Source organism: Sprattus sprattus (genome assembly GCF_963457725.1).
Source record: "Sprattus sprattus genome assembly, chromosome: 17".
Lineage (NCBI taxonomy): Eukaryota > Metazoa > Chordata > Actinopteri > Clupeiformes > Clupeidae > Sprattus > Sprattus sprattus.
This window is the reverse complement of record NC_137915.1, coordinates 5,530,415-5,545,414: the sequence shown is the minus strand read 5'-3', so window position 1 is coordinate 5,545,414 and position 15,000 is coordinate 5,530,415. Positions and strand designations below refer to the sequence as shown.

Sequence of the window (15,000 nt, the reverse complement as noted above, 5' to 3'; positions counted from 1 at the left end):
GGAACCAATGGGAATCAAATATAATGGCTCTAGGGAACCAATGGGAATCAAACATAGTGGCTCTAGGGAACCAATGGGAATCAAACATAGTGGCTCTAGGGAACCAATGGGAATCAAGCATAGTGGCTCTAGGGAACCAATGGGAATCAAACATAGTGGCTCTAAGGAACCAATGGGAATCAAACATAGTGGCTCTAGGGAACCAATGGGAATCAAACATAGTGGCTCTAAGGAACCAATGGGAATCAAACATAGTGGCTCTAGGGAACCAATGGGAATCAAACATAGTGGCTCGGACCGACAATCCCAGCCAATCAACATGGTGCTTCAGGAGCAGGAGAGGGGATTAATATCACCAACCTTACAAAACCGAAACCCAATTGCAGACTGTTCTATTGATTTGGTCAATTGATCATGAATAAATTGGCCTGATGCTTTGTGAATTAACCTTCGGGTGAACGTTAGTTAAGGAATATGTTATGTTGGCTGCTCCTGTTCAAGCCATGGCCTTGTCACTCTGCTATTTTCAGTTGCGATGCCTGATTGTAGCAAGTACATGCAAGATTTTATTGCAGTGCGCGGCATCTATTAAGTCCACCCTGAAATGGATGTATTAGCTTAACTGCGAGTAAACATATTGCTGCTGCACCAACAGTATTGTGTGATCTTGGATGTGTGCCCTGGGGAGGCTTATTGGAGAGGGATGGGTATTGTGGCATCTAATAACTTAGTATTAAAAAAAAATGTTTACAACTCAGGACGCTGAATTTTTTTTATCTAAGTTTTGCATACAAACAAACTTTGTACAGCATATGACTGAATAGAGTACACAGTTAATATGTTGTGTTATGATTTAACATGATATCATTCCTTTGTCAAAGGGCATCTATCTTAAGAGGCTTTTCTCTGCGGTGTGGTGGAGCTGGGCTCTCTTTGGGAGGTACAGCGCAGTGACTCTGTGTTGTCCCCCAGCGTGATCTGGCCACTGGTCCGTCTCAGGGCTTTGAAACGCAGCCCTGCTTCCCCAGACTCCCCCCTGCTCCCTTCAGTATCTCCTCCTGCAGACTCTCGCTCTGTCTTTCTCCCTCTCACTCCCTCTATCCGTCTCTCTCTGTCCGTCTCTCTCTCCCTCTGTCTCTCTCTCTCTCTTTTTTTGTTCTCTCTTTCTGTCTCTCTATCTATCCCTTCAAGTGGTGATTTAAAGCTGTTCACACAGCACGCCCACCAAAGCGTATCAGATGCTGCCTCTTCCTCTCCTCCTCCTCCTCCTGCCTGTCTTGTTCCATGCATGTGGAATGAGTCATGCTGCAGACAGAGGGTTTGGGTGATGCTATCTGATGTGCAGAATTACATCTAAATAAATTGGGTTAGCGCGGGCATCTGGTGTAAACACAGCAGCCCATTTCAATAATCCAATATTCAATTGATGGTAAGGAGAGCCCAGAAGGACAAATGATTGTTGTTGTTGTTTTTTTTTCCCCGGGACAAACATCTCCTAGGTGTTAGGCAGTGAACCCCCCCCCCCCCTCCCCAACACACACACACACACACACACATACACACACCCATTTCTTGCCGTCTCCTCAGGCTCGGAAAAAAATATCACACACAGCCCACCCCGCCGCCACTAGACCGGCAATATAATATCCGCTAACAGGCGGAGATGTGGAAATGATGGGATTGTTTTTTCCCCTCCCTCATTTCTGTCAAATATACTCAGAATTAAAAAATGAGCCGAGAGGGAAAGCAAATACAATTCCCACCTGACAGTGCTAGAGGACTTTTAATATGAAACGCCGTCATGAAAAGCCCCATTTCAATGCATGGAATTTCAAAGGCGTCTTCCGTCAGGTGGGTTTCAGTTGTAAGGTTTCAGTTGTTGGTGTGTGGGAGTGTGTGGGAGTGTGTTCACACTGCATTGGACAGTCAGATTGAGTGAGAGTGTCGAGCAGAGGTGTCAGGAGCAGAGGAGAAGGCAGCAAAGTCGCTCAAGCCGTCAGATTAGAATAATAAGGTCGGGCCCTGCTTGAGGCACAGAGATAGAGAGAACTATGAACATGTCTTTTTCTCGCTCTTCCCCATTTTCTCTCTACCTCTCTACCTTTATCTCTCTCTCTCTCTATCTCTCTTTGTGCGTGTGTGTGTATTTATGTATGTACAAATGTGTGTGTTTGGGCAATTGCAGTTTGCTTATCTCACGCTCACTCTGTTTCTGTGCGGTGTGTATCTCTGTGTGTGTGTGTGTGTGTGTGTCTGTTTGTGTGTGTGGGTTCCTTCCAGTGAGAGACTTAATGTTTTGCTGGATGGGGGGGGGGGGGGCTGAGTGGGCACACCCTAATGCACAAACATCTTGATGACTTGATGACTCCTGCACTCTTCATTGGTGCGTGCCCCCCCCCCCCCCCCCCTCAGCTTTGGGTAAACAAAAACGAGTCAAAGAGACAGACCTCTGCAGAATGGAAAAGTCCAGCAGGGGGAAATGTGCTGCTTCTGCACTTCGCCGACTCCACTCTGACAATTTGTTCAAAGTTGGGAGCTTGTACTTCTGGCTGGATGCAGCAAATGTGTGGCTGCCAAAGAAATGTGTTAACTAAACTCAAAGCTCAGAGCCCTGTGTTGTTTGTGTGTGTGTGTGTGTGTGTGTGTGTGTGTGTGTGTGTGTGTGTGTGTGTGTGTGTGTGTGTGTGTGTGTGTGTGTGTGTGTGTGTGTGTGTGTGTGTGTGTGTGTGCTGGCTGTTCAAAGCCTTTTCATAGAACTCTGAATGTACAGTATATGGACATGCTGATGACCCAGCAACTGGTTTTAGGATTTTTCTTTTTGGCGTCATCGGCAACAGTCCCATTTCAAATCAACAAAGCTGCTTGAACTAGCAGCGAGCGTCATAGAGCGATGCACCACGTTTTTTGACCTAAACGTTGACAAACGCTCCTTCTAAATCTCTTGACCTGACACGCTGCCTCTCTTGCAGATGAATTGTGAAACAAGTTTCAGGACGTTCCATTGGAATGAGGATCAAACGGTTGCAGTGTTGTCATGTTAATCTCCATGATCTGTGATGTGAGGCGACAGTAGTACAGGAGGTAGAGAGGTCGTTTAGTAATCAGAAGGTTGCTAGTTCGATTCCCTGTCGAAGCGTCCTTGAGCAAGACACTGAACCCCTAATTGCTCCTGATGTGCAGTGTGCCATCAGTGTAAATGTAAGATGTGTATACATCCTTCTAAGTCTACTAAATGTAAATGTGTTTTAACCTTTAGTGGCAGTGCACCTTCCACACCCTCCATGTATAAATTTGTCACACTCTTATGCATCCCTCCCTTGTTCCTCCTCACACAGGTGACGATGACAGCCTGGCCTCAAAGGGGAAGGTGTCGGTGAAGGACGTCTTCGGGGAGGACTTCAGGGTTCACGACCCCCACGCTAAATGGCTGAGCAGTGAGTACTAGTCCTGGTCATTTCCTCCTCCTCCTCCTCCTCCCTCCCCCCCTTCTGTGGTCCACTGCAGGAGCGGGTGTCTGTGCCTCCCCCCCCCCCCCCCTTCTGTGGTCCACAACAGCAGCGGGTGTCTGTGCCTCCTCCCAGCGTGGGATCAGATAGAGGGGCCAGGGTGGTAAGTGGCGGCCTCCTGTGCTGTAATTAGGGGCGCTCGATCCATCAGACGGGTGTGGGAGAGGATCCGGCCATGAAGGTTAAGCTGTGTTCTTTTGTACTTATCTCCCCCTGAGATGGCGGAGTAAGATCTGTGTTGAGCAAACCACTGGGGGTTTTTTTGTACTGTTTTGAGCGGCACTAAGGGTGCTATTGTGTCTGTGTGTGGATTTGTGTGTTTGTTTGATCGTGTGTGTGTGTTTTTGAGGCTGTGTGTGTGTGTGTGTGTGTTTGTATGTTTGTGTGATTGTGCGTGTGCTTGTGTTTGTGTGTGGGTGTGTGTACCTGTGTGTGTGTGTGTGTGTGTGCCTCTGTGTGTGAATTAGACTGGCCCTAAGGGTGTCCTGTGAAACCTGTGGCTTGAATCACTTCATGATACAGATACCTGGGTGTTCACCTGGGCAATGCAGAATAAATGTAACACTGAGGCTGTTTACAGGAAGAGACAGAGGACTTCTTGAGGAGGCTCAGAATCCTTCAATGTGTGCAGCAAGATGTCCCATATATTTGACCAGTCTGTTGTGGCAAGTACAATTGTCTTTGCAGCCATCTGCTGGGGCGGCAGCATCAGAGCCAGTGACTTGAAACTGAACAAGCTGATAAAGAAGGCTGTCTGTGCTGGGGACTGCTCAATGTGTGTGTGTGTGTGTGTGTGTGTGTGTGTGTGTGTGTGTGTCTGTGTGTGTGTGTCTGTGTGTGTGTGCGTGTGTGTGTGTGTGACAGCTGATAAAGAAGGCTGTCTGTGCTGGGGAGGGCTCTGGAGCTGGTTGCTGATAGAAGGATGTTGCACAAACTGCTCAACACAATGGACAACAGTTCACGTCCCCTGCATCACCTGCTGGTCAGACAGCACAGTGGTTTCAGTTGGAGTGTCCTTCATCTTCTCTGTATGAAGGACCACTACAGTTGCCCACCGCAATAGCAATATGACTCCTCTCTGAGCCGGGAGGGGAGGCTTATCCTCTGACTACCAACACACAATGCACGTTCTACATTTCCTTTGCACAGTTAGAGGTATATCTCAAATTCAGCTATTTTAATTATATTGATTTCTTCTAGTAGTATATACATTTGTTAACAGTTTTTTTTACCTCTGTGTGTGTGTGTGTAAGTTATGTGTGCTTTGTGCGTGTGTGTGTGTGTGTGTGTGTGTGTGTGTGTGTGTGTGTGTGTGTGTGTGTCTGTGTGTGTGTGTGTGTGTGTGTGTGTGTCTGCGTGTGTGTCTGTGTGTGTGTGTGTGAGTGTGTGTGTGTGTGTGTGTGTGTGTGTGTGTGTGTGTGTGGAATGGAAGGAAATCATGAGTGGTTGCACACTGGGTTTGGGGCAATGGAGGTATAGAGAGAAGGTCCAGCAATGTCAGCAGTGTTTTACTCCCCACAAAATATATTAAGCCCTCTCCACTGTTGTTGATAACTGGCTTCCTTCAGCTCTGCTGGGAAGCCATTGTATTCAAACAATAAATATATACAATTATATTTCAGAACCAAGAGGTGTGGGAGACACTTCCTCAAAATTACTTTACCTAGCCAGATAATTGTTCATGTTCCACAGCGTTTAAGAGAATAACTGCCTTTCCTTAAATACTTTGCATGAGCAGTCGAGCCACAGGTGGAGGTGACCTCCTTTGTGCTGCCTCTTACTGGCTCTCAGGCTCCCAGAGCTCATGCCATCGCCAGCTCTGTTCTTAGGGAAAGGTGCCATTTTGGGTTGGCGAAACCTCAAAGGGATTACTGTGCACTTATATAAACCCTCTAAAAATATCACTCATTATGAGAAGGGCTACATTTCTCTTCTCTCTCTCTCTCTCTTTCTCTCTCTCTCTGGCTCTCCTTCTCTCTCTCTCTCTCTCTCTCTCTCTCTCTCTCTCTCTCTCTGGCTCCCCTTCTCTCTCTCTCTCTCCTTCTCTCTCTCTCTCTCTCTCTGCTCACCTCTTTCCGTGGCGGCGTCGCAAGAGTGGAGTGGAGCGGAGGGCGTATTCGCCGGAGCTCTAGCAGGCTGAAGTGGCACGTGCACGTAATTGGCGGAAGCAGAAAGAGACGGTGGGGGACCGGGCCGGGAGCAAAGCGCTGCAGCCAGCTGCTTAATCAGATGCTTTGATTTCCAGCAGAGCCTCGTTAAGCTGTCTCCTCCAATCCAGAGCCGTGTCCTTTAGAGAGGCGCAGATGTGGCAGAGCGACTCAGGAAGCCCCCCCTACTGTTCCCATATTGGATGCAGCATGTTGCAGGGTTGGAAGGCATTAACAACATGTGCTTGGGTATCAGAATTCCACACGAACGTGTTGCAATGTGTTTATATGCTGTTTATAACAGTGTAATAAGACACAATAATCTGTTATTAAGCGTTTATGTTTGTAAGGTTCATTTTATGTGGTGATTACGTTCATAGTGGTGTGAATTGGAGTGCTGTATGCATTATAGATCATTGAGCATGAATAATGGAACATCTAAGACTCATCAGACACAACTATAATTTTGTTAAGGATTTATCAGCGGGGAAACGATTAACATCTCTAATTGGTAATCCATTATTTACCCTTTCATGGAATATGGAGAGTGGAGATTATCAATGCAAATTATATGATACATAATTAATCTATTGCAAAGTGTTATGAATGCTATTGTATTATGAATGTAGTTATTGAGCAAAGTAGGAATTCTACCCAGTTTATGCAGGTCACATATTTTAGTGGTTGGTAATGCAGGGATTTATAGTCCTCTGAAAAGGTTTGAAGACAGAGTCGTCATAGACATGTATATATGTATAGAATTAGGACAGTGAATAAATCAGCAGTGCTGGAATACTTTTATAAATGTATTGGAATTACTGAAGAGAGAGAGCGAGAGAGAGAGAGATAGATAGAGAGAGAGAGAGAGAGAGAGAGAGAGAGAGAGAGAGCGAGAGAGATAGAGAGAGAGGGAGAGAGAGAGAGAGAGAGGGAAAGAGAAAGAGAGAGAGAGGGAGAGAGAGAGAGATAGATAGAGAGATAGAGAGAGAGAGCGAGAGAGAGAGGGAGGGAGAAAGAGAGAGAGAGCGAGAGAGAGAGAGAGAGGGAGAGAGAGAGCGAGAGAGAGAGAGAGAGCGAGAGAGAGCAGTGTGTGCCAACATGGCTCCCACTTATGGACCTTGTCAGGGAGATGTGGCCACCATGTTGAACGAGTCTTTTGTGGAGTGCTGACGGTCTGACGTCAATGACACTGCCTCCAGCGCAGCGGCTCTGATTGATGTTCTGCCCATTGTTCACACTGTTGCTTCCCCCGGCCCTGCTCTCATCCCCTACCTCTCTAACGTAAACAAATCTGTCAGGAGAAAATGAAGCGTGGCTGATCACTAACTTATGCTTTTGCTGCTTTTCTTTTTTTTTCCTTTTTCCTCCTCTGCGTCCTTTTCCTTTCAGCGGTGATTGCATGCAGCTGACGAAAACAGATGTCATCTTCTTCGAGTTGCCTCTCTCACATTAACTGTTTTGAGTCCTCTGTCACTTTAGCAAAGGTCTTCATCTGAATGGGTACTATTGGAGAGACTTCAGTCTGAAATCAAAAGCTTTTGGGTTTCTTGTCTTCCATGAAGCCAAACATCAGGAAGAAATGTGTCCTATTGTTGTGCTCATTCAATCAAAAGCCGTAGCGGTCTTCATAGACGTCCCTGAGAGGAATTGAAACTGGTGACGCAGATTGTGAAGAGTGAAGCAGGCTATTATTGACTGATTATATGCTATTAGTTAGCATGTCAGATTCAGTTAGCCAGGAGGATTTGTGGCAGAGAAAGCCCAGGGCCTAGAGACCGGCCTTGTGCATTTGCGCAATTAAGGTGAATTTATATTTAGGTGTCACTCAACAGAAATTAACTGTCTGGCAACAGCGTAGCAGCTGTGGGCTTTCATAGTCTGTTGCTGATGACAAACGTGTTCAGAACAGCACATGACATTTCTATGGCAACTCAGCTTCCTAGCTAACTAACAATAGTGAACTAATGCAAGTCATATCAACCACAGAAGACCGGAAACACAATCCTGAATGGCAAATTTGGTCTCTTTAAACTTAATTATCCTTTAACATAGAGATGAAATCTCCCCTACCGTTATTTAAGAAAACGTTTCATCAAACATGAGCTTTCCATCTGGCACTGCTAGCTTCATAGCATGCTAACAACATTAACTTGCCAGATAGCCGTATCCATATCAACAATGCAAAATGTCTATCAATCTTTTCTCATGCAATCAGGGTGCCCGACAAAAACTTTCAACGTTTGTGTCCTTTTAAAGATGTTCGCAATGCAATTATGTCTGTGACGCCCTAGCAGACACATAGTTTGTCTCTTTTACATCATCTCTTTTACACTTGTCGCCTGGATTATAAATTGGCCTTTACTGGCTTCCTGGGGACAGGCTCAGAAAATTGAATTTTTTTAAACCTAATTTAAGCTCCGGAATATGTCTGCTGCCTACCACTCCTGCTCCTCTCCCCCTCAGCCCTCCAACCAACTGAAGTTTCCCCAACACATCAATCAGTGTCGGGCTGGACACGGCCCATGGGCCTTAGACGGGGGGGGGGGGGGGGGGGTCCGTGATGAATCAAGCCGCACAGGTCATTTGTTTAAGCACTGGAGCCAGTCGCCACGTCCCGCTGATAATTCGAGCATGGTGCTGCAGGCTTTACATGGAGTACCTGTGGACTGCTGGGATGCCTGGGATGCTGTAAAGGATAATCTCCTCTTCTTTCACTGGCGGAAGGAGGAGCAGTTTGACAGCAAATGTCACTCGGATGGAGATTTAATACCGCATAGCGGCAGTTGGAATATAAAATAAAAATACCATACAGCTACCCCACTATAACTCAGTGAGAGGTCCAGATGTCATGCGTTTGCCTTGTGATATAATAGACAATGTCTTCTCTCATTAAAAAGATTTTTCTTGCATGGTGTTTTCTCTTTGGTGTACCTTTTCCAGAGTTAAAGTGGAGACATGTTTCACTTCTACAAAATAGATTCATTCTGTTCTTTAGTGAAGCTTTAAATGTTAACCTTTCTGACCATGCAAGGCAATGAAAATACTAATCATTTGGTCTTGAATAAGATCAGCCTAGATTATTCCTTCGTGACCTATACCTATTGCTCAAACCATTGGCAGGCCATCATCCAGCCATCTCTGCGTCCTTGTACACTCATGTCACCTGGAGGTTATGTGAGACAGAGATGGAGAACTCGCCGATCACACTGTCCCTCACTCGCACTGGCGGTGCTTGTCCTTCAGCCACCCCCGTCACCCGCCTCCTCTCTCGTCCTCATCATCGACCCCTCATTCCCATTCCGTGGTTTGGTCTGCCAGTAGCACAATTGCTGCTAAGCAGCGGCGTAATTGCGTAATTAGCGGAGACCATTGATCCGGCCCCCGTACTGGCCACTCTCAGGGTCGCCCGTCTAAAATCAAACAGATACATCATCAGCGCACAGAAATTAAAGATGCCTTATGTATTGTGTGGCTTGAACCATCTGGCTCTCCATGCTAATCATCCTGTCTCTCTCCCCTCTCCTCCACCCCCCCCCCCCCACCCCCCCTAGCCCCAAAGCAATGGCAATAAATGCAGCATGCACGGCAAGAGGGGATTTGCTCGACGCCACAAAGCAAACAGATGCATGATTAGCGGAATAAGAGTCTTTTAACCTTGATGAGGAGGCCGATGGGGAGCAGATGACTTATCCTCCAGGGGGGGGGGGGGGGGGGGGAGGCGGTTGTCAGGCCGACCACTGACCCCCAGTGGTGGAGAGCTGCCACTGCGCCCCTCTCGGAGCAGACACAAGCAAAGTGGGTTGGAAAAACGAAATCACTTCTTGACGCAGAACATTGCTTTGCCCTTGAACTTTCACCACCTTGAACTGTGTAATTGAAGACTTGAAAGATTTTCCACATGAAACATGCTCAGATGAAGTGCCCCACTGATGTTTGGATGTAGTTTGATGGTTTTGCTGTGATAGTGGATGAATGACACAGCTGCTGCCAACACTCAAGTCATCAGCAGAAGTTAGTACAAACGCCACACTCACCAGTGTCCTTGTCTCTCTCTTTATTGAGTGTGTGTGTGTGTGTGTGTGTGTGTGTGTGTGTGTGTGTGTGTGTGTGTGTGTGTGTGTTTGTGTACAGTGTCCTTTTCTCTCTTTATTGTGTGTGTGTGTGTGTGTGTGTGTGTGTGTGTGTGTGTGTGTGTGTACAGTGTCCTTCTCTCTCTTTATTGAGTGTGAGTGTGTGTAGGCGTGGGGCTGGCTGACCTCGGGGTCAGAGGCAGTATGAAAACCGGGATCACTCGTCCTAATCTGACAGAGGGAGATAGTGCAGAGCACAGACAGCAGCTAATGCAGTTACCCTGCTACTGGCCTCCCACACACACACACACACTCCATTCCTGACCTGTCCAGCCGCAGAGATAAGAGGACTCTGACACAAACACACTCCAGACACAAACGATCGCACACGCACACACACACACACTCACGCACACACACTCACACACTTACTTTCACAGGCTGAGCATCCTCGTAGTGAAGGAGGCACAGCCATGAACATCTGTCCTTGCAAGCTTTCTCTCAGACTAATCTCCTCCTACTCTCCTTCTCCCTCTCTACACACTAGAAAGAATATGTCTGTCATACACATACTCTCACACACACACACACACACACACACACACACACACACACACACACACACACACACACGTTCACACGTTTATCCTTAGAAATAAGAGCACTGACACACATATGTGGGTCCTCAGACAAGCCACAAACACAATATACACAAAGTAGTCTGCCGTGAAAAAAAGCAAAATTACAAATGAATATACAAAACACACCAGTAGCTCAGACATGCATATAGACAAACACATGCATGCACATACAGTAGCTCCCACATCCATATGCACTGAGTGGGCTGAATGATTGACTCAGGGGAGTTGGAGTCCTGCTGTCCCTGGTCACAGATGCCTGCCTGCCTGCCGCAGATGCTGATGTCCTTGGCCACACTTATGAGCCTCCCTCTCTCCCTCCCCCCCTCCCTCCCCCCCTTCCTCCCTCCCTCCCTTCCCGCTCCCCACCGCTCCCCTGGCACTCGCTCATCTAATCAGCACAGCTTCTGGGGAGGCCACATGGCATACAGTACAAGACACACACACACACACACACACACACACACACACACACACACACACACACACACACACACACACACATACACACACACACACACACACACACACACACACACACACACACACACACTTACTAACTCATACAGACACACACACACACACATACACACACAGACACACACACACACTTACACACACACACACACACACACACACACACACACACACACACACACACCACATGGCAAACAGTACAAGGCATGCATGTATGTTGTGCATCTATTAGAGGGGTAGGTGTGACACTGCCCTAGGCCTGAGTTCTCTCTCTCTGCATTCATACATCTCTCCCAAGAACACCCCCCCCACACACACACACACACAGACACAGCGCACACACACACACACACACACACACACACACACACACACACACACACACACACAGCACACACAATGGGCTTCACACATACACAAACACAATTACTCACACACATACGCACACTCACTCTCACACACACACACAGAGATAATTGAGAGAGAGACTGTATTGATGGGAATTGAGAGGTTGTCTTTTTTAGCCATTTTAGTTTCTACAACAGCAGTGGTGAACACTAGCGAATGTATGTATGAGGGTTGCCATGGTTACCATGTTTTGCCTGGTAATTAGTAGTAACTTGCTGCTTATAATAAGGCTCACACAACACATAAACTAACTTTAACAGGATATATCTAATTATTATTTTATTTTATTGATTATTGGAAGTCTCAAAATCCCACCGCTTCTCACCCCCATTAGACAGCATGGGGAGAAATCTGATTTATGACAGTGAATAGAAGTGGCAATGAATAGAAAATAGCCTATAATGTGACGGTAAATGCCAGCACAGCATTAGGAAGGGTACGAAGGCTTATTTACTTCACTGGTGCAGTTCTGTTCGCCCCCAAACCAGGCTTCGCTGATGTGGACAAATAAGTGATAAATCTCGCCTTGCAGTGCCATTGCTATAACTCAGGCAATAACTTGCACCATAAGATATGCAAGAAATATAGTTTTGCAATGACCTAGTGAGTTAAAGTAAATGATGCATTTTTGTCTTTGGCTGCTTGAAAAATGTGCGTGTTAAAGCTAGTCTTTAGTTCTTTAGTTTCACAGCTATGGTTACTAAGCAGGACAGTTGGATAGTTTTTCATTGCTATAAGAATAAATAAAGTGGATGCAAAAGTTGCAGTGGCAGCCTATCCTATGGCAGACAGGGATTGGCCCATTATCTATCTATGAGTTCAGTTCAAATCAGTCAAACTGGATGGATGTTGTATGTTATACAGGCTACGTTATATGTGTAACATAGATTGTTATGAGAACATGCGTGGGTACGTTTCCAATTTGTCCAGTAAAACAAGTTCTTTGAATAAATAAACGGAAATCCTGGAATGTATATGTGTGGGAGTGCTTTTGAGAGTGTTTTTAACCTGCAATGTATATGTGTGCGGGTGCTTTTACAGTGTTTAACCTACAATTTCTGCACATGGCAGTGACCCTCTCCCCACAGCACTCAAGGTAGGGAACAAGTGATGAGGCCCCGCCGCTGACCACTGGCCGCCTTAATAGAGATGCCTGTGTGGGAGTGCACCTCTGCACTCAATTAGCCCGCTAATCTAATTAGCATCCTGGTGGAGCCTGTCAGTGCCAGGGAAAATTGGATGAAAGATTAGAGGGAAACAGAACCACATGTTTGTTTAGCTCCTCACTGCTGTGTGGCCTGGTAGCTGATACCCAATTAGAAGCAGAATAACTAGGATTTGTGCAACGTGAATACAGGGAGTGTTCATTAGTGAGTGTGTATGCATGTGTGTGTTTGTGTGTGTGTGTGTGTGTGTGTGTGTGTGTGTGTGTGTGTGTGTGTGTGTGGTGTGTGTTAGTGTGTGTGTGTGTGTGTGTGTGTGTGTGTGTGTGTGTGTGTGTGTGTGTGTGCGTGTAGTGTGAAGTTGTGCTAGAATCCGATTCTTTATTATCAAATTGTTTCAGTCTCATGTTTCTCGTAACAAGCTATATTAGGCACAGCTCTGTTAGTTATTTTTTCCTTCCCACAGACATGGCATTGTTTGAATATATCAAACCTACATTTGCATATTTGCATGTCACATTACCCCATGACTTGCAAGCACCACTGCAGATCTTTGGCAGGCATGTATCTTTTTGGACCTGTACAAACGTTTGTTATTGTTAAAGCACATTAAGCTTAACACACAGTGTGGGCGACAGTGGTACAGGAGGTAGATAAGTCGTTTAGTATCAGTGTAAATGTAAAATGTGTAATATCCTTGTGAGACGCTTTGGATGAAAGTGTCTGCTAAATGACTAAATGTAAATGTTAACACAGTGAAAAAACTACCGCTTCATTTCACTATACAATTTTACGATTCATTTTAAATTGATTTGAAAAGCGCCTATGTATCCTGTGCAAGTCGCTCACGGGTCAGACACATTCTCAGCCGGATCCTGTAGCCCAGCCCGGACCGAGGCACAGAACTCAGCAGGAGTTATTGAGAAGTGTGTGAGCATCTGAACCCGGGACAGGCATCGGCGGTAAAATTGACTCGGGGGGTTTATAGAGCAGGAAACTGAGAAAATGCATTATCAGTGAAGTTGGCACAGACTGCATATTATAGAGCTCATAAAACGTGGGCCAGCCAGTTCCACTGAGGGAGTTATTGCTCTCTACAGAGTGGCGTTTTAAATCCGCTTATGCTTGCTCCTGGCTTTTGTTATTATATCCTTGTCTCAGCAGGACCAGTGTCAGTTTAACTAAATTGAGTCCCTCCCACCACTCTCCTCTCACCTGTCATTATGGCTCCCTCTTCGCAGGTTAGTCCGGCAAACACAGCACTCGCCAGACCCACTCCCACTCCAAATATCACCCACCCTTATTTGAAAACGTGACCGTCATCGCAAAGAGTTCCATTGCTTAATGTTGCAGGCAGTGCTTTTTCCGAGGCACAATTTCCTGCCGGTCACACGCACACGCGCGTCCCCGCCGCTCCTGTGCACCACTGTGGCAGCAGTGACAAATGATGCTCGCGGATGACCTTGATGGGCACGGCTGATAGCCATAAATCAGAAAGGGAAACACCCCCCCACCCCACACCCCCCGCTTAAGCGGAAGACCAAAAAACGCTTTGTGCGGTTTCTGTCGGCTGCATCCCAGCGGACCCCGTCAGTGGCAAGAGTCTCCGCCCGCCTTCCCGTGTCCTCACTTCCTCCAGATGGCAGTTTAACCAGATGAAATAATCTTTCAGATATTACTTTTGGGGTTTGGTAAATGGAATCAAGAGATTCTGCCCGAGCCAACCGCAACATACTGGCTCACACAAAACACAAAGCATGCGCCTACATGTAGTTACGCCCTTCGTCCACTATCCATTATCTTTGGGTTCATCCCCTCGATTGTCAGTTTTTTTATGTATTTGCCACAGCACCATTCTCCTCTGGGCTCTAGTAGCTCTTCATGGGACATATGTCACCTGTACACACACACCAATGATAGCCAAAGGCTGCAGCAGCTGGGCACCAATCAAATGTTTGGATGCAGAAATGGGACAGTGACTTCCTCAAGGACTCTTAAACACGAGGCTTTCTCAACCCAGAAACAGGATTGCTCTTGTCACCCAGAGTGCAAACCACATAACTATGCTGTGTTTGTGACAATGTTCTCTGTCTTCGTAACCCAATCTGCATGTGTGTGTGTGTGTGTGTGTGTGTGTGTGTGTGTGTGTGTGTGTGTGTGTGTGTGTGTGTGTGTGTGTGTGTTCCCTTTAAATAGCTTACATGAGCCAGCGGGCACCCACCCTTTCACTCGGGCCCCGATGTCATTTCATTTACACTTCAGCAATAACTCTGTATCCTTCTCTCCAGCCAATCAGCCTGCCTCCCTCTCCCCCTTTCTCCACCTTCTTCTTCACTCTGTTTTCACCTCCATCAGACAGGCCCTTATCAGGTGCCCTCGTTGAGAGCAAATTACCCCAACAAGAAGAAGAAAATCAATTTAATCAGAAGCAATTAAACCAGACACCGTGGGGGGGAAAAAGTTGCAGCTAAAGTTGCCTGAACCTTATCTTCATCTTCATCTCCATCACCTGCCCACAGCTCTGCAATTAGCAGACTCGGCCCAGAAAGCGTGTTGACATCACTACCTCCCAGTCCCCTTATCCTCGTATT

At 46.6% G+C, this 15,000-nt stretch overlaps 1 protein-coding gene across 1 annotated transcript in view; it reads left to right on the top strand.

Annotated features, from left to right (window-relative positions):
* dpp6a (dipeptidyl-peptidase 6a) overlaps positions 1-15,000 on the top strand; it is a gene marked incomplete at both ends in the record, with an annotated part of 75,079 nt that overhangs the window by 282 nt on the left and 59,797 nt on the right. The window contains one exon of the mRNA XM_080855114.1: positions 3,336-3,434. Within this exon, the coding sequence (XP_080711240.1) occupies positions 3,336-3,434 (99 nt within the window). The remainder of the gene's footprint in view (positions 1-3,335; positions 3,435-15,000) is intronic.